The 20565-nt window shown below is 47.6% G+C and overlaps 1 protein-coding gene across 1 annotated transcript in view; it reads right to left on the bottom strand.

Moving 5' to 3' along the window:
• LOC129714421 (voltage-dependent P/Q-type calcium channel subunit alpha-1A-like) overlaps positions 1-20565 on the bottom strand; it is a 261546-nt gene that overhangs the window by 102050 nt on the left and 138931 nt on the right. The window contains exons 11-20 of the mRNA XM_055664004.1: positions 20315-20317; positions 19450-19539; positions 18674-18883; positions 15208-15320; positions 14052-14164; positions 13166-13297; positions 12060-12132; positions 9347-9464; positions 8363-8430; positions 7192-7298 (exon numbers count right to left, since the gene is read on the bottom strand). Coding sequence (XP_055519979.1) covers positions 7192-7298; positions 8363-8430; positions 9347-9464; positions 12060-12132; positions 13166-13297; positions 14052-14164; positions 15208-15320; positions 18674-18883; positions 19450-19539; positions 20315-20317 — 1027 coding nt within the window. The remainder of the gene's footprint in view (positions 1-7191; positions 7299-8362; positions 8431-9346; positions 9465-12059; positions 12133-13165; positions 13298-14051; positions 14165-15207; positions 15321-18673; positions 18884-19449; positions 19540-20314; positions 20318-20565) is intronic.

Genomic DNA, 20565 nt, shown 5'->3' on the forward strand with positions numbered 1-20565 from the left:
CGTGGGGTAATATGCTTCTAAACTTGAGGTTCATAAACGCTGCGTTTTTTTTAAAACAACGTTCATTATACCCGGCCCTTTTGACTCTCGCCCAATCTCACATCTCCAAAGAAACCAGTTCAATTTGTGCCTAATTCTTCCAGATTTAAGACCAGCCCAATGAGAAAAAGAAACAAAATTCTCATAATAACCATATAACCATATAACAATTACAGCACGGAAACAGGCCATCTCGACCCTTCTAGTCCGTGCCGAACACATAATCTCCCCTAGTCCCATATACCTGCGCTCAGACCCTAACCCTCCATTCCCTTCCCATCCATATAACTATCCAATTTATTTTTAAATGATAAAAACGAACCTGCCTCCACCACCTTCACTGGAAGCTCATTCCACACAGCTACCACTCTCTGAGTAAAGAAGTTCCCCCTCATGTTACCCCTAAACTTCAGTCCCTTAATTCTCAAGTCATGTCCCCTTGTTTGAATCTTCCCTACTCTCAGTGGGAAAAGCTTTTCCACGTCAACTCTGTCTATCCCTCTCATCATTTTAAAAACCTCTATCAAGTCCCCCCTTAACCTTCTGCGCTCCAAAGAATAAAGCCCTAACTTGTTCAACCTTTCTCTGTAACTTAGTTGCTGAAACCCAGGCAACATTCTAGTAAATCTAATAAATCGTGTTTGTACAATCCTTGTGATTTTGCCCCCAAAATTTGTGAAAATGACATCACATCCAGAACTGGACGCGCAAATGCTGGTGGTATTAATATAAAAACAAATTTTCATATAATAATTGTCTAAATATTGGTCTAGAACCATTTCCAAAGTTGGATGGATGTTTAGTGGGGAGACGCTGGTCTTTTGGTTTTCATTTCCAACCTGCACTTGTTGGTACTTACATTTGAGTGCAGACATCACTGTTGTACACAGAGCTCCTAGGGGACAGAGGTCTTACCCTCTCTGTACTGTCCAGACATGTGGAAAGAGTGTCACAGTTCAGAAGAATGCTCGAGGTTACTAAACACGAAATGAAGTGCACACATATGGTGATCATGACTGTCCTGGACTCACTGGGTTTACAAATCTCCAGCTAATTTCACTTCAGGTAAGAATCAGCCATCTCCCCTTGCAACATATATTAAAAAAAAATAATTCATTGAAATTCAAAAATACCGAATTGTCTTCAAGGTTTGAGTATTGGATTCTGCAGATGGGGGATTGGGATAACATCCTTGTTCTTGAATGTTCCAAGGAGTTTAAGAAGAGGTAATTAACAGCATTAATTGTTTAAGGAAGTGAGATTGATGAGATTATCATGGAGCTAGTGTGAATTAATTAATGCTGTTTAATTTCTGCCACCTCAGTGTTTGAATTCTGTGATTATTCGCCCTTGTACTGAGATGAGTGATTCAGCTCCTGACTCCACAAAGCACCAAAAAATTTCCCTTCTCTACAAATCAGGATCATGAAGGATGTTTCCATGCATCTACAACACTCCATTCCACTATCCAAGAAGTAACAGCCAGTGTAATTTCAATCTTTGGTTATAGTTTTTGAGATACAGCGCAGAAACAGGTGTTTCGGCCCACCGAGTCCGCACCGACCAGCGATCCCTGCACATTAACACTATCCCACACACACACTAGGGACAATTGGCATTTATCCCAAGCCAATTAGCTTACAAACCTGTACATCTTTGGAGTGTGGGAGGAAACCGATGATCTCGGAAAGAAGCTACGCAGGTCATGGGGAGAACGTACAAACTCTGTACAGACAGCACCAATAGTCGGGATTGAACCCGGTCTCTGGCACTGTAAGTGCTGTAAGGCAGCAACTCTACCGCTGTGACACCGTGTCACCACATTAATCATCTGTTCTTTCCACCACTCGCACACCGTGCCTGTTCCATGCAGCACCTATAAGCCATCTATGTTTCTTCATTAAAGATGGACACCAAAATGCTGGAGTAACTCAGCGGGACAGGCAGCATCTCTGGAGAGAAGGAATGGGTGACGTTTCGGGTCAAGACCCTTCTTCAGACTCGGCCCGAAACGTCACCATTCCTTCTCTCCAGAGATGCTGCCTCTCCCGCTGAGTTATTCCAGCACTTTGTGTCTATCTTCGGTGTAAACCAGCATCTGCGGTTCCTTCCTACACATATGTTTCTTCATCGGCATTCTCAAACGCGAGACCTCTACTGCCCAGGACAACAAGAACAGCAGGAGCAATGGAACATCATCTGCTTCCTGAATCCCACTCACCATCCTAAATTGGAAATATATCCCTGCTTTTCCATCAAGGCTGCTTCTAAATCCTGGGACTCCTTCATAGAAACATAGAAAATAAGTGCAGGAGTAGGCCATTTGGCCCTTCGAGCCACCACCGCCATTCAATATGATCATGGCTGCTCATCCAAAATCAGTACCCCGTTCCTGCTTTTCCCCCCATAACCCTTAATTCCGTTAGCCCTAAGAGATAAATCTAACTCTCTCTTGAAAACATCCAGTGAATTGGCCTCCACTGCCTTCTGTGGCAGAGAATACCACAGATTCACAACTCTCTGAGTGAAAAGGTTCTACCTCGTCTCAGTCCTAAATGGCCCACCCCATATTCTTAAACTGTGTGACCCCTGGTTCTGGGCTTCCCCCAACATGGGGAACATTTTTCCTGCATCGAGTCTGTCCAATCCAATTCCCCAACAACACTGTTGGAGCACCTTCACCGTAAAGGCAGCAGCGGTGGTTCGTGGCAACTCACGATCGATAATGGCCTTGCCAACCTTTCATGCACATGGAGAATGAATCAAACTGGACAAGAGGCAGGGTGATGTATGGAGACGTGCCAGTCACGTTTGTAGATGGCACAACTCAGCAAACCCCTGGCCCAGAGAGAAAGAGAGTAACAATTTTTGTGTTCGTCTTATAGAATCTGACAACCCACACTGACCTGATAAACTATATACAAAACATCTCCCTTTGTCCTGTGCAGCGCCACCTGCTGCACGGGAGGAGCAACGGGTCCTCCCACCCCACACTGTCCACCAAACATCACAAACTTCTCAACGAACAACCCACGACTCCAAAACACAAGCTTTAAAGAAAATCATTGGAACCATGCATGTAGCAAGAGATCATCCCGCAGCTTGGAGATTTGTTCCACCTCTTACTTGCACTTTACGACCAGATAGGAGAGCAACAAAGGAAAGGCCAGCTACACCCGCCCCACTCCCAAATGGACTCAATGGAGCAGAGCTGGTGAAGTGTATTAAATACTGCAGGATTGACACTTGTCCATTGCTGAATATGAAATACAGAGGCAATGATACACTTCTGCTTAAGTCAACAGGATTTGGAAAGAAAGTGCAACAGGACTTGGAAAGAAAGTTCATAAGCGCAGCCACTACTGTGTTGCATACCAACCAAGGACAAGTATCTTTCCTGGAGGCTCAGGGTAGGACATGCAAAGGAGCTTAGTTAAAATGTAAAGTTCTGTCAAGTTTGTGTAAATTATGGATGATAGTTTCATGTTTCCTTAATCTTAATTCCTCAGCAAAGAATCAAGATCAAAAAACAAAATGGCTGATGTTCTTTGCTTTTCTGTGTAAGAAAATATATATTTTTTTCAAAAAATCCAATACTCTAACCATTCAATGTAATGTCACATTGCTGAAGGCCGGCCTAGCATTTCTGAAGCCTGGATCTAAATTTGAGGCTCCCTCCCAGCCTTGAGACTACTTGGACTGGGGCAGCCATGTAACCAAGCCAGGAAAGTCAGGTTTATCTTTAAACATTGTTACATAAAAAACATACAATTAAAAAGAAAAGTCACAAATATTAACCAGTAAATCGGCACACATTGGCATTTCTTTCTGAAGGTTTGCATCCTGAAACACAGTCATAGCGTAAAAAGGCAAGAAGGAATGGTTCAGAGCTGGCCTGGGGAAAAGAGTAGTATCACAAAGTACGAAGGATTAAATAAGCCTTGACCAACACATCTCCCCACCCATCACACCCCCCCACCGATATCCATCTCCCCTCACCAGAGGGCCAACTTGATGGTCAGACAGGTAAACAGTACTCTCCATTATTATATGCATATAATGTGACCCTTGGCAGTGAGTGCTGACATACTATTTAAACATGAACAGTAGTTCAGCCCAAGCCTCGATTATGTCCTCCTCTACATGAGCACCAGGGGGTAGCAATTCATTCTTTGCCACTTTTCCTAAACACATGAAGGTTGAGGCAACTGGCCTAGTGTAGATGGGACATGTTGGTCGGTGTGGGCAAGGGCCTGTTTCCATGCTGTATGACTCGATGACTCTAAATCTATTTTTTTTGTGCCTCAGCTTTGCCCAATGATCCGATGCAAAGAGTTTGCTGCAAAGATTAATCAGCGGGATAATTCTGAGCTGATGTACCTTTCTCCGGAACCTGGGGACAGTGCTCCTTCAGCAGAGACAGCAATGACAAGCAAAGACCAGGTGTAACCCCCCACCCTCCCGGCCCCCAGGTCCCTTCACCCCTGGTTCGAGAGGAACGGGCCACTCTCCAAGCCACTCATCACAGGGCATCCTTCAACTGAAAACCCTGTGGATCAACTTGGCAGCGATTGCAACAATGAAGAGCTAGCACAGAGAGACAATGACTATAGTACCACTGCCTGTGCTATCAACCTGAATGGTTGCATGAATTAGACGGGCCAAATGGCCTTTTATATTTGTGTACAATGTAACAAGGTAAGGGAAGGCGAGGAACAAGGTGATTGGGGATGATCAGCCATGATCATATTGAATGGTAGTGCTGGCTCGAAGGGCCGAATGGCCTACTCCTGCACCTATGTTCTATGTGAGGGGACTGTATAATGGGGAGAGGGATGAATTAATATACACCAAACCATTGCAGTGAGATTATCATTAATGCCTAATCTGTGATAAGATTTCAAAATATCTTCTTGTTTGAAACAATTTAATTGTAGCTTTAGCTTTGATGACATTGACTTCACAAATAAAATTGTCTTAATTACAGTGTGAATGTGCCCATTATAAAGTGTTTATTTGCAATGTTACTGTGACTGTATTTGTGGAATGTGTATTGACATCATTTACTTTGGCCAAATGTATCTCCCGAGGGATTGTGGAGTCAGGAATGTGTGGCTAATGTCCGGCATTAGGTGAAGGTGGAAGGATATTCCACCCATTGCTAATTCCATTATCTCCACCTAGCATCAGCCTGAAACTCTACCCAATCCTTAGACGACCTGTCCCTGTCGCTGCGGCTGCCTGTTTTCACACGACTCTGACTGTCCCCTTTTCTCAGTTTGACTCTTGCCGAGCCTCTCATCAACTCTCTAGTCTTGACAATTCGTACAATCATCGGACACAGAATAGTGGATCAGGCCCTTCGGCCGACAACGTCTGTGCCGGACATGATATCGATATAATTTAATCATCTCCCTCCATTCCCTGCAATGCAGAAACAAGCCCTTCGGCCCATCACATCTGTGCTAACCATCATCTACACATTTACACTTCTCTTCTTCTTGCATATGGCGTGCACAGCCTAAAGTTGTCGGACAACTTGCTCTATTTGATCTTATTTGATTGTGCACGTCAGGTTGATTGCATTCGTTGAAACAGGGCGGACCCCGTGAAGGTTGCAATCTCCCACATCCATTTACACTAATCCTGCATTAACCCCATTTATTTATTCTCCCCACATAACCATCAGCTTCCCAGATTGTCTCTTAGAGTAATTCCTCCACCTTCTACTAGGTACCTCCTCAGGTGGCACAGCTGCTATCTCATAGCGCCAGAGACCCGGGCTGTGAGGCAGCAACTCTACCGCTGCGCCACCGTGCCACCCCTGACCTGGTTGGACAAAAACTCTCTGAAAAACAACAAATCATCCCTTCTCACTGAATGTTTGAATGTGCAGTTATGCAACTCTCACCACTTCCCCAGCCACTGTTTAGTGTCTATGCTTCACCCAAAATGTCACCTGTCCATATTCTCCGGAGATGCTTCCTGATGCTACCCGAGTTACTCCAGCACTTGATGTCTTTTTTGTAAAGCCAACATCTGCAGTTCCTTGGGTCTATCATTGTTGCAATAATAATTGGGTTGTCATGTTTGATAAATACATTGTCAGTTGAGGTTGGATTCAGATATTTATTTATTTAGTAAATGATAAATATTAGTTATGAAAGAATGATAGAATATTAACTTTATATCCCAACTGACTACAATTGTCACAACTTCAGCTATCAGGGTGTTTGGTTTTAATGGGATGTTTTACACCTACCTGAGATGCTGATTTAACATCTCATCCAATAGCTGACCTGTTTTTGGGTAATGCTAATATGAATACTACGCCCGGCATTGGGAAGAAGGGGTACGATGATTGCACCCCCATTCTGCCCAGCAGGGCCAGTGGGGAAACACACACATGCAACGTACCCCCAATTGAATAGCACACTAGCACATGCCATCTTGTGTAGCAGTCACCAATAACAGGCGCAGGCTCAGGAATAAAGGGTCACTAGGTTGGGGCTGAGACGTGCTCTTACCCAGAGGGTTGTGAACCTCTAGGATTCTCTCCCCCAGGGAACTGTCCATGCTCAGGTTGTTGGACATATTGCAGGCTGATGTCAATAGATTCATGGGCATGTATGGAAATATGAGGGGAAAATGGAGAAGGCAAAGGATTGTCCATATCACTGACTGGTAGGGCAACCTCGATGGGCTGAATGGCCGTTCATATTAGCATTACCCGTGAAGTGCCCACTATTCCGGGAAAAAAAGCCTCACCCATTGATCCACATCATAGAAGTGCTGGAGTAACTCATGTGGGTCAGGCAGCATCTCTGGAGAACATGGGTGTAACCTATTCATTTGGTTTAGGGTTGGGACCCTTCTTCAGACACGATATTCCTGACCTGAAACGTCGCCTATCCGTCTTCTCCTGAGACGCTACCTGACCCGCTGAGTTACTCCAGCACTTTTGTGGCTTTCCTTGTTGTAAAACAGCACCTGCAGTTCCTTATCGTTGCACAGTGAGCAGTGAGCAGCTCCAAACTTGTCACAAAGGCAGCAGCCACACTGGCAACGGGTGTTCTTATTTCTTTAAATACAGCGTTGGTTGTGTGTGTAAGATATTGTATAGACAGCGACTCTAGGTTAGACTCCACTTACGCAGCTATGGACAGATTGGCTGCTGATAAGGGGCTGACTTCAGCAACTTCCTTGGCCTTTTGCAGGGCTAGCTTCTGGTTTGCTGCCTGCTCCTCTTCCTGTTCATCCTAGTGTGACACATGGAGAGAATCCGTGAGCAACTTCAACAGGCGGGGCAATTAGGGGTACATGGAGCGGCGGTGGTGGTGACATGCACGCCCCTGGTCGCGCGGATACCAATCCCGAACGCCAACGCAACGCAACCCCACGCCCAACGTCCATCCCTCCAGAACAGCCTTCCCCCCTGCTCACACAATCACGACTCCCCTTGGAACTGAAACATAGAAACATCGAAAATAGGTGCAGGAGTAGGCCGTTCAGCCCCTTGAGCCAGCACCGCCATTCTACATGATCATGGCTGATCATCCAAAATCAGTACCCCGTTCCTGCTTTCTCCCCACGTCCCTTGATTCCATTAGTCCTCAGAGCTCTATCTAACTGTCTCTTGAAAACACCCAGTGAAATTGGCCTCCACTGCCTTGTCTCCCCCTCCCCCCCCCCCATCTCCCCCTCCCCTCCTACCTCACCCTCACCCTCTCCCCCCCTCAACCTTCCCTCCTCCCCCCCCCCCCTCACCCCTCCCCCCCCCTCCTGTCTGCCCCTCTCTCTCTCTGTCTCTCCCCATTCTCTCTCTGCCCTCACTCTCTACCCCTCCCCTCTCCCCCCACCCCCCCCCCCCCCCCCCTTAGACGCGCCTGTGAGTTGGGGGCTATGTGTCAGTGGATAGGGCAGTTATGGGGTAAAAGGAGAAAATTAATAATATTAATATAATATCAAGGGGGGTAGTTAGTGTGTGTGACCCCACATGCCCCCCCCCCCCCCCCCCCCCCCCCCCCCCCGCAACCGCACATTGGGGGAACAGACCCAACGGGTCTGCACTTGGTCTGGTAATAAATAAAACTAAACTAAGACTGGACAGGAGAGGTTTTGGGTTTGGACCCTTCCTTCATTCAATGATGTGTATGTTGCAACCTGCAACCTCCCCTCATCCTTTGAAGTCCTTCCCCAAGTCCTTCTGAGGATCAGAGTCATAGGCCAGGTTAGGACAATGCTTCAGATGGAGGGTGGACCTGGGTTAACACGTTGAGGTACTTCAATGGTGAGGGGGTTTGCCTGCTGGCTGTGATTTTACCTTGGTCAGCTCCTGTGCATTGGCTAGGTTGTCTACGGCAATGGCCAAGAATACATTCAGTAGGGTGTCTGGTCAACAAAGTGAAGGTCAAAACAGAAATAGATAGTACTCCACAGCCCTTATCAGTTCTAACCCAGGTTATCAGATATCAGATATTTGTTTGTACCTGTAACTGTACCATCCAGAGCCCTAACAGGGAGAGCCTGCCTTGCTAAGAACATAGAATATAGTTTAAGGAGGAACTGCAGATGCTGGAAAAATCGATGGTAGACTAAAATGCTGGAGAAACTCAGCGGGTGAGGCAGCATCTATGGAGTGAAGGAATAGGTGACGTTTCAGGTCTCTGCCTGGCTGTGGGGGCATTAGCTATTGGGAGAGATTGGACAGACTTGGATTATTTTCACTGGAACGCCGGAGGTTGGAGATGTGAGGGAAGTGCGTAAAAAAAGAGGAATTGGCAGTCAGAACCTTAGTCCTAGGATGGACAAAAACTAATACCAGAGGGCATAGGTGAGAGGGGCACAGTTTAAAGGAGATTTGTGGAGCAACTATGATACGCAGATGGTGGTGAATGCCTGGAACAGATATGATGGTGGCATTTAAGAAACTGTTGGATGGGCACATGGATATGCAGGGAATGGAATTATGCGCAGATAGATAAGACTTAGTCTTGGCAACATGTTGGCATGGACATTGAGGTCCTGTTCTTCTGCTGTGCTGTTCTATGTTCTAAGTTCAGGACAGTTACTGGTGGGCGGTCATTGGTGGGACTTGCCAATGAGGACCTCATCCCATGAATAGATGGAGAGAAGTTGGTGTTGAGGTCGCTGGGGAATAATGCAACTGAGAGTGGTGGGAATAGTTGAGGTGCCCTTGTCTCCAGCATGCAAAGTTCCCCATTGGAGGCAGCACCACCTGGCTGGGCACATGGATCTGGGAAGCAACACTGATGGCTGGCTTTGTGCTTTGTAACGTCAAGGATACAGTTGCCGAAGAGGGTCAGGACAATGAAGTAGACGGAGGAGATCATGCCTCTGTTGACGCCGCCCTGGGATTCTATGCCGTCGTACATCACCACGTTCCAATCTTCACCAGTCAGGATCTAGGAGCAAAGAACAGCCTCCTTCACCCCTTGTGTTACATGGAAACAGGCCCTTTGGCCCAACTGAGACAGAGAGAGATACAGAGAGAGAGATACAGAGAGAGAGAGATACAGAGAGAGAGACAGAGAGAGAGAGAGAGAGAGAGACAGAGAGAGAGAGAGAGAGAGAGAGAGAGAGAGAGAGAGAGAGAGACAGAGAGAGACAGATACAGAGAGAGAGAGAGAGAGATACAGAGAGAGATACAGAGAGAGAGAGAGAGAGAGAGAGAGAGAGAGACAGAGAGAGAGACAGAGAGAGAGAGAGAGAGAGAGACAGAGAGAGAGAGAGAGAGAGAGAGAGAGAGAGAGAGAGAGAGAGAGAGAGAGAGAGAGAGAGAGAGAGAGAGAGACAGAGAGAGACAGAGACAGAGAGAGAGAGAGAGAGAGAGAGAGAGAGAGAGATACAGAGAGAGATACAGAGAGAGACAGAGAGAGAGAGAATTATTTTGCAGAGTCTAAACTGAGCTGTTATTCAATGATTGCATCTTAATAGGCCAAAGGCTGGAGGAACTGAGTCTTCTCAATTAAATATGGTTTAATTGACCATATTAATTGCCTGCACAGCACTAATGTGTTGTGTGAAGTGCTTCAAGGCTCGCTGACATCAAAGGCTCTTTAGAAATAACATGGATATTAAGAGTTTAAATCAACAACATTTTTTTTTATCCGTGACAATCGAGAATGGATGGTACCTCGATTGCCAGGCGGGAGAGGAGTCTGCCCGAGCCGTCTGCCTGCCCCTTATCCGGGGTTACGTCCATGTGGTGTTAGAGAGGGATTGGGCGCTGTCCATGGGCGCCCTAGGGGATTTCCGGGACCGCTGGGCACCGCGGGGGGTGGAATGTATCCTTATGTCCAGCATTCCTCCCTTCTCTGGTTCCACTCCCCCTCCCTTGGACTATCAGACTCCATGATCTGCAGCCCACAGTTGCATGTACCCATCACCTCCCTCCCAGCCTCTGCCACGTATCTCCACCCCTCCCTCCCCGCTCCTGACCCAGTCGCTCCCGCCAACACTAAAGAGAAACCAGCTGCACTTAGCCATAGTGCTGTGAGGGAGGTGTGGGGGGAGGGAGAACAAACATATAGTCCTCTGAGCGAGGGCTTTATGTATGTAGTGATGTATGTATTTAATCTATGAACCAATGTCGTATAACGTTAGTACCTCCACCAATGTAAAGCAATTTGGCCAACGAGAGTTGTTTTTTAAATGTGCTGTAGAAATAAAAGTGACTTGAGGGGGAGTAACTTTCTCAGCGCCATCGCTGGCTGCTATTTGTATACACTGGGAATGACAGCAAATAATTTCACTGTGAAAGAAAGAACTGCAGGTGCTGGTTAAAATCGAAGGTAGACACAAAATGCTGGAGTAACTCAGCGGGTCAGGCAGCATCTCCGGAGAGAAGGAATGGGTGACGTTTCAGGTCGAGACCCTTCTTCGGACCTGAGTCTGAGGAAGTTAAGTGTTTTGTTTGGAGGTCTAGACTTTTTTTATGTGGGGGCTGGGGGGGGGGGGGGAAGCTACCTGTCAGGGTCCCTACCTGGTCGGAGAGGCAGCTTTTCTCCGGGCTGCAGCTTCGACCCGTCCTCGCGGCCTACCAGCGGGCCTGGAGCGGCGTTTCTTGTCGGGGACAGCCCAGAACCTCGGCTTCGGCGGCGGCACAGCGCTGGAGCGCTATCGCGGAGCGGGCGATGCCTTGCCCGGGTCGCCGCGCTGGAGCTCCGGTGAGCTGAGACCGCCGGGTAAAACATCACGGAGCTGCGGGACTGAGGAGCGACCAGCTGCGGGCAGCGGCGCTGAACTTTACACCGGGAGCCTGGGATCTCTAGATGAGATCGCCAGTTGTGGAGCTCCAACCGGCGCGGCCTTGTCGGCTTCGGAAGCCGCGGCCTCCAGTACGGAAGCGGCCGTTCCAGGGTTCCCATGCCGCTGGGAGGACTCTCCCGACGCCGGAGCAACATCACCCGGCGAGAACGGACAGGAACATCGGGCCTCCGTAGAGGCAACTGTGGAGGCCTCAATAGGCCCGACTATGGGTGAACTGGGGTTGGGGACTGGACTTTGTGCCTTCCCTCATGGTGGGAGCCATTGTGGGGGGATGTTCTATGTGTTTAAGACTCTCATTGGTGTTATGTCTGTATTCTTTTTTTGTGTGCTGCAAAAATGGCAAAAGCATTTCACTTCACTACACCTGGGTGTGAATGTGACTAATAAAATACCTTTGATACCTTTGACCCGAAACGTCACCCGTTCCTTCTCTCCAGAGATGTTGCCTGACCCGCTGAGTTACTCCAGCATTTTGTGTCTACCGAAGAATTTCACTGTGCCTAGACACATGTTACATTAAGGTAGACAAAAATGCTGGAGAAACTCAGCAGGTGAGGCAGCATCTATGGAGCGAAGGAAATCGGCCGAAACCCTTCTTCAGACACAATAAGGTATTCCATTCTATTCCATACCTATGGGCTGTTAGTGGATCTCAATCACTGACCCACTGGTGGTGAGAGATTTACACTCCTGACCAGGGAGCAGCTGAGCTTTTATTCTGCACTCACCTGAAACACCGTCATTATAGCAGCAGGGAAAGTATCAAAGTTGGTGGAGGGCGTGCCAGACTGAAAATTGAACCTGTAATATTTAAGAAGAGAAGATCAAAACGGCTTTTTAAAAAAAGACACACAAAGTGCTGGAGTGACCCTTGGGGTCAGGCAGCATCTCTGGGGAACGTGTATTAGTTTAGCTTAGTTTAGAGATTCAGCGCGGAAACAGGCCCTTCAGCCCACCGAGCCCGTGCCGACCAGCGATCACCCCGTACACTAGCACTATCCTACACTAAAGACAAATTATGATTTTTACCGAAGCCAATTAACCTACAAACCTGTACATCTTAGGAGTGTGAGAGGAAACTGGAGACCCACGTGGCCACGGGGAGAACGTACTAACGCCGTACAGACAGCACCCGTAGTCGGGATTGAACCCAGGTCTCTGGTGCTGTCAGGCACAGAAATCGCTTTCTAAACATGCGGGGGACACAATTTCTTGGTGACTGCACGCGCGTGTGCGCACACGCACGAGGCTTCGGCCGTGAGCCGTGTGGACGGTAACATCGGGAGCTGGCCCGGTTGGTGACCGACTGAACTCCAGCAACAGCAGCTTTGCCCGCCCTAAATCGTGCGGCTTGAATCGGCCCGTTCATGGGGCCTTTCATCGCCCGTCGGGGGCTTCAACAACGGGAGCCTCAATCGCCTCGACGCAGCAGTTTGATTTTAAGCCGCGCCGGGCGCTGAAAGGCCCCGCAAACGGGCCGATTCAGCCCTTAGAAAGCGGCTGATAAAGTCCGGATTGCAAATCATGGGGGGGATTGCCCCCCACCTCTCAAAGCGGGGGGGGGGGAACGTGTGTCCCCCCCATCACCCCCCTAGGATTTCCGCCCCAGGAAAGGCACTAAAGCAGCTGTAGGGCAACAACTCTCCCCCTGTGCCACCGCGCTCTCAACCCACATATCTCTGCATATCCAAGCCAAGTATCTAGCAGACACCAAAGACATGGCATTGGCTTCCGAGGGGTCCTGTTCTAACTTGTGCCACATTCCCATTCCTTACTTGCCCAATGAAATGCTCCACACTTAGTGCAGGTGAAACCAGTGACAACTCCTACTTACTGGCCACCAAACAGTTGCATTCCTAAAAGGGCAAAGACAACAATGAAGAGGAACAGGAGGAACAACAAGCTGATGATTGACTTCATGGAGCTCAGGAGGGAGACCACCAAGTTACGTAGAGAAGCCCAATACCTGTGGAAGGAACAGAAATCTCCGTCAGTCACGTGGCTGGGCTGGAGGAAGGCTATTCACCTTATGCTCTAGCCTATCTGAGATCATTTGACCCCAGTCACAATTACCAGTGAATCAACATTCTTTGCACAATCAGGGCTATAATGTGAGCACGTAAGTGCTGGAGATAAGGGGCTGTCCCACTTGGCCGTCATTTGCGTCTCATTTATGCATTATATGTAAATTAGGGCAACACGTCGTGACGCGTGGGGTGCGCGTGGTGAGGCGTGGAATCGTATGCGGTGGCGCGCGGTGTCACCCGGCTCTCCAGGGTTAGTACAGGAACTAAATCCTCGCTCGCCACCTACGTGACGCAGCGCGTACACACGCTAACGCATTGGCGTTGTACGCTGGCGTCCCGACGTCTCACGTGTATCGCATGGTGACGCATGGTTACATCACCGTGTGTCAACGTCCTGCCGCGCGCCACAGGGAATTCTAATGACGTCATACGCACCAGACGCGTGATGATGCGAGATTTGCGCGCGGCATCGTGCATTCACGACGTGACGACCTGTTTTACATATGAGGCGTAAATGAGGCGCAAGTGGGACAGGCCCTTAACTCAGTGAGTCATGCATCATCTCTGGAGAACATGGTCGAGGCCCTTCTTCATGCCCTCCAGAGATGCTGCCTGACCCACTGAGTTACTCCAGCACTTTGTGTGTTCTTTCGGTAAAGCAGCATCTGCAGTTCCTTGTGTCTCCAAACTTACTTTGTGACTTTGAAGATACGGAGTAACCTCAAGGCCCGTAAAACGCTGATGCCAAACGAGGTCCCCGGCTTCACTGCAGCCCAGAACACTTCAAAAATACTGCCTATAATAACCTGCAGGAAAACACAGGGACAATCACCAGTCAACAGAGTGGAAGAGGCCCCACATACGCAAATCAGAATGGACATTTGGGAGCGTGTAGCAGCTCATAATTCAGAGAGGGATGGAAGAGTCAACGCCAAGAGGCTGTTGGCTTTGGCTGAAGATTGTGAAGGAAGGAGACATTATCTCAGGGGAGTAGGATGACCATTATATCAGGATTATTTTGAGGAGCGACTTCCATACTCTTAGTTTAGTTTAGTTTAGTTTAGTTTAGAGATACAAGTGTGGAAACAGGCCCTTCGGCCCACCGACTCCATGCTGACCATCCATCATACTAGTCCCATGTTATTCCACTTTCTCATCCACTCAAGACAGATTGGGGGGGATTTGCAGAAGCTAATTAACCTACAAACCCGCACATCGCTGCGACATGGGAGGAAACCAGAGCGCCCGGATAAATCCGTGCAGTCACACAAAAGAACGTGCAAACTCCCCACAGACAGCACCCATAGTCAGGATTGAACAAGGGTCTCTGGCGCTGGCAGGCAGCAGCACCCATGCCTTCAGAATGGAGATGAAGAAGAAATTCTTTAGCCAGAGGGTGGTGAATCTGTGGAATTCATTGCCACAGACGGCGGTGGAGGCCACATCATTGGGCATTTTTCAAGGGGATGTGGATGGAGAGGTGTTTGATTGGTAAGGGTGTCAAAGATCAAGGGGGATTAGGCAGGAGAGTGGGTTACTGACTATAACGCGGTCCAGGCTTAAGCTCAGGGGTGGTTGCAGCACCTAGACTGTGGGACAGCATCCCTCTTCTCAACAGAACTGCCCCCTCCATCGACTCCTTTAAATCTAGACTTAAAACCTATTTGTACTCACAAGCATTTCTTAAGGTCCTCTGAGGGAGCTCTGTATCTATGTATTTATGTATGTATTGTTAGATCTATGTAGCATTGTATGTAGCATGTTAGTACCTGCACTAATGTAAAGCACTTTGGTCAACGAGAGTTGTTTTTAAATGTGCTATAGAAATGACATTGACTTAACGACTTACCGCACAATCAAAGCAGTTGAAAGAAGAATGAAAGTAGGGTCGTGTGCCCAGCCCGTACATTTTTATAAACATTTCTGACATAAAGAGTCCGAGGAATATGAATTCTGCATAGTCTGAAACAGAGAGAAAGGGTTGAGAATGGAACATGCTCCAATACTAATGCAGACAGACACTCACACGGTTTTCCATTAGCACTTTCCATTACAAAAGGAGGCAGAGGAATGAGATTGCAAGGGCTGCATAATTTCAGAGGAAATATCATTTAACACGTCTTCTACAAAGCCAGGTCTTTTACATAATAAGCGATGAATATCTCTCTTGATGAGGCATTCAGATTTGATAAACTGTACGCACTCCCCAACATACAAATGACAATGTGCACAAAATGGGGGCCAGTTTTAACAAGAAAAAACCTTTTGAATCATTTAGACGTTAGAGATTACAGCACGGAACAGGCCCTTTGGTCTACCGAGTCCACGCCGACCAGCGATCCCTGTATACTGGGATTATCCTACATTTCGGGAGAATTCGCAATTTTTGCAGGAGTCAATTAACCTGCACGCCTTTGGAATGCGGGAGGAAAACGGAGCACCCGGAGAAAGCCCACGCAGGTCACAGGGAGAACGTAGATAGCAACCGTAGTCAGTATTGAACCGGGGTCTCTGGCACTGTGATGCAGCAGCTGTACCGCTGCGCCACCGTGCCGCCCAGAATGTTCTGTAGAACTTCACAGACACATGCTGTGAAGCTCCCACAAGCAGCAGAGTGATAACTAATGCCCAGTCTGTTCGTGGTGACAGACACAAAACGCTGGAGTAACTAGGCGGGACAGGCAGCATCTCTGGAGAGAAGGAATGGGTGACGTTTCGGGTCGAGACCCTTCTTTAGACCATGGTTTCCCTGGCTCTGCCCAACACTATTCTAATCTTACAAGTGCCCTCTTGCCATTTACACTGTAAATGACAATAGACAATAGACAATAGACAATAGGTGCAGGAGTAGAGGCCATTTGAGCCAGCACGAGCCATTCAATGTGATCATGGCTGATCATCCACAATCATTACCCCGTTCCTGCCTTCTCCCCATATCCCCTGACTCCGCTATTTTTAAGAACCCTATCTCTCTCTCTCTTGAAAGCATCCAGAGAACCTGCCTCCACCGCCCTCTGAGGCAGAGAATTCCACACTCATCACTTCTCTGTGAGAAAAAGTGTTTCCTCGTCTCCGTTCTAATGGATCGATTGTAATCACGTATTGACTTTCCACTGACTGGATAGCACGCAACAAATGCTTTTCACTGTACCTCGGTACATGTGACAATAAACTAAACTGATTTCCTCACAAATCGATTTTAGCATTTTCTCTTTTACTGATGTCAAATTGACCACTACATAGATCTCCATCTTTTACTCAACTTCCCATCTTAAATAGTGCAGTTACACTTACACCCTTCTAATCTGTGGGAACCATTCTGGAAGCTCTGGAATGTTAGGGATGATGGGTGGCATGTTGGCGCAGCAGTAGAGTTGCTACCTTACAGTGCCAGAGACCCGGGTTCGATCCTGACTATGGGTGCCATCTGTATACGGACTCTGCACGCTCTCCCCGTGACCATTTGGGTTTCCTCCGGGTGCTCCGGTTTCCTCCCACATCCCGGGTCTGCAGGTTAATTGGTCCTCTGTAAATTGCTCCTAGTGTGAAGGGAATGGATGGGAAAATGGAATAGCAGAGAACTAATGGGAACGGGTGATTGGTGGTCAGCATGGATTCGATGGGCTGAAGGGCCTGGTTCCAAACTAAATTGAACTAAACAATAGTTCAGTGGTCTGAAGAAGGGTTTCGACCCGAAACGTCACCAAAACTATGACTTTGGAGGTGCTCGCTGACCCTCTGAGTTACTCCAGCATTTTGTGTCTAAACTGAACGAAAACTGCATTTACAGTCTCTCCATACTCACCTCGACCTTGGGATGTTGCTTATCAGATTTATCGTATTTTAGTCCCATTAATATTTCAAACGCTGATTTGTCACTAATGCTAATGTTATGCTGCTCCACAATTTGCAAACATTAGGTTTGCTGACACTGAGACTTCCTTCTGAATGCCTGACATTTAATTGCCAAAAATCAAAGTCTTGGTGAGACTTGAACTCATGACTTTAGGCTGTTAGTCCAAGCTTTTGTGTCCTTCACAGGTACTGACCTTCTCTCCATCGGAGTGATACATAGAGGGTGTATAAGATGTCTTAACAAGGCAGACAGTATCATCTGACCAAAGCCCCCTGTAAGCCCAAAGACTCCAGCTCGTTGCTCCTCATTGCCTATAGTGCTGCTTGCAACTTTAGTATCAAAGACCCACGGTATCCTGGCCACGCTCTCATTTCCCTCCTATCAGAGGGAATGACAGGGATGATGGTCTGGGCTGTGTCCACAAGTCTCTGCAATTTCTTGCGGGTCTTGGATGGAGCTGTTCCCAAACCGTACTGTGATGGATCCTGATAAAATGCTTTCTACAGCGCATCTGTAGAGGTTGGTGAGGGTTGTTGGGGACATGTCGAACCTCCTAGACGTCTATGACTACAGCATACACTTCTATCAGGTTTCAGATTTATATTTGCAAAGTTCCATTGGCCCCTGGGTCTGCGGAGCCGCGGCTGGGGCCCGGGTCGGCGCCACGGAGGCGTCCGGAGAAGATCCGCCAGTCATAGTGGAGAGGTCGGTGCAGCGGCCGAATTGTCGCCGACCGATGGATGAGGACAGACCACGTGGAAGTGAGAACGCCGCTAACGAGGGAAGGAATAAAGGAGGACCCGGCGTGGGGGTACTTTGTAAATTTGTAAACACCCTTTGTATGGCGACTATTTGCATACCTGGGTGTGCAAGCAAAGTATTCATTCAGTCATTCGTCATTCACTCACTCATCACTCACTCATTCATTCACTCAATCATTCACTCATCATTCACTCAACATTCACTCATTCATTCACTTTCATTCATTCACTGTCATTCACTTTCATTCATTCACTCATTCATTCACTAATTCACTCACTCATTCACTAATTAATTAATTCATTCATTCAATCATCCATTCACTCATTCATTCACTCATTCATCCATTCATTCATTCACTCACTCATTCATTCATTCATGCATTCATGCATTCATTCATTCATTCATGCATTCACTCATTCATTCACTCACTCATTGATTCATTCACTCACTCATTGATTCATTCACTCAATCATTCACTAATTCATACATTCATTCACTAATTAATTCATTCATACATTCAATCATACATTCACTCATTCACTTATTCATTCATTCACTTTTATTCATTCATTCTCACTCATTCACTCACTCATCATTCACTCACTCATCCACTCATCCACTCATTCATTCACTCATTCATTCACTCATTCATTCATTCACCTTCCCAACACACGATGAACGTCACTACGATACTCACATAGGAAGTCAGAGAGCCAGTCGGGCTGCTTGTAATGCACAATTGCAACACACAAGGTGTTGAGAGCGACCAAACTGAGCACAGTCCAATAAAAGCCCTGAGTTTTCACTACTCGTCGGACAACGAATCGAAAGCGTCTTTCTTTCTTGCGGAAAAATGAAGAACCGTCCAATTTGGCACTTTTAATACTTGCTCTTGTGAACGGAGACCCTGGGCAAGAAAGAGAATGACAATTAGTGCATCACCAATGCTCCTGCAAATGCTGCAGGTTACAGGTCCAATGCAACATGTTTGAAAAGAGTATAATGACCCTGTCCCACTTAGGAAACCTGAACGGAAACCTCTGGAGACTTTGCACCCCACCCAAGGTTTCCGTGCGGTTCCCGGAGGTTTTTATCAGTCTCCCTACCTGCTTCCACTACCTGTAACCTCCAGCAACCACCTGCAACCTCCGGGAACTGCACGGAAACCTTGGGTGGGGCGCAAAGTCTCCAGAGGTTTCCGTTCAGGTTTCCTAAGTGGGACAGGGGCATTACTGTTAATGTTTCAAGTCAAGTATGTTTAAAACGGGTCTGCAATCCCTTGATAATAATGAAAGGGCTTGTTTCCACGCTGTATCTCTAAACTAAAGCCTTCTTGGAATTGGTAATGCAGCCTCTCTGGACTTGCTTCCTGACCTCCATAATGCATCCTTGCAATTGGGAACGTTTGACCCTGCTCTCCCACCCCATCTCATCCATCCCACCCATCGAGGCAGCACGGTGACAAACACTCACCCACGGAGGAGATGTCCGCCAGGTGATCCTCACCCTCTTCAGGATTCAGCAGGTCAGATTTATTCTTTTTTATTGTTCCTCTTCTCATAGCTGCGACACACAGGGAGACAAAGAGAAAAGGACTGAGGCAGCTCAGAGGTGCTTAATTCTTCCGATAACCCCGACACTCCGCTTTCGGTAGGAATGAGCCCCACAGTGGGTTCTGGTCCAACCTGGGCACTTGATGAAAGGATTCCCATAGTACTTCATGAATGAAATAATGTCTTCTCAATCGCGAGCTAAGTATGCAGCGCAGTGCACTACCTCTGTGAGTCTGGCTTGACTTGAGACCTCTCCCACTCCTAAGATGTACTGCTCAGTAGCCCCCCACTCTGCTATCTCCCCAACACACTCCCCTTCCCTGTGCTCTAACTGGACTCACACATATTTCGCCCCTCCCCCTCCATTCCTTCATCTGGCTTCACAATTTGCAACTCTTCAATTCTAACACGCCTTTATTTAATCTCTGGCCTTTACCTCTCAACCCCCCTTGACTATGTGTCTACTTATTACCTGCCACACGTTGTCCTGCCTCTCCTCTCTCCAATGCTTCTCTCACCTCCAAACCCCACCCCTGCCACAATCAGCCTCAGGAAGGGTCCTGATCCGAACGTCACCTATAAGTTCATAAGTGATGGGGGCAGGATTAGGCCTTATAGCCATACAATCATGGCTGATCTATCTTTCCCTCTCAAACCCATTCTTCTGCCTTCTCCCTATGACCTTAGACGCCCTTCCTAATCAAGAACCTATCAATCTCTGCCTTAATAATATCCAATGACTTGGCCTCAACAGCCATCTGTGGCAATGAAGTCCACAGATTCACCACCTTTTGGATAAAGAAATTCCTCCCCATCTCCTTCCTAAAGTAACGTCCTATTCTGAGGCTATGGCCTGTGGTCCTAGATTCTCCCACTAGTGGAAGCATCCTCTCCACATCCACTCTATCCAGGCCTTTCACTATTTGCTACGTTTCAATGAGGTCTCCTGTTCATTCATGTCCAAGGCCTATCCATGTTCTTCGGAGATGCTGCCTGACCCGCTGAGTTACTCCAGCACTTAGTGTACTTACAGGTC

Source organism: Leucoraja erinacea, chromosome 39, assembly GCF_028641065.1.
Source record: "Leucoraja erinacea ecotype New England chromosome 39, Leri_hhj_1, whole genome shotgun sequence".
NCBI lineage: Eukaryota > Metazoa > Chordata > Chondrichthyes > Rajiformes > Rajidae > Leucoraja > Leucoraja erinaceus.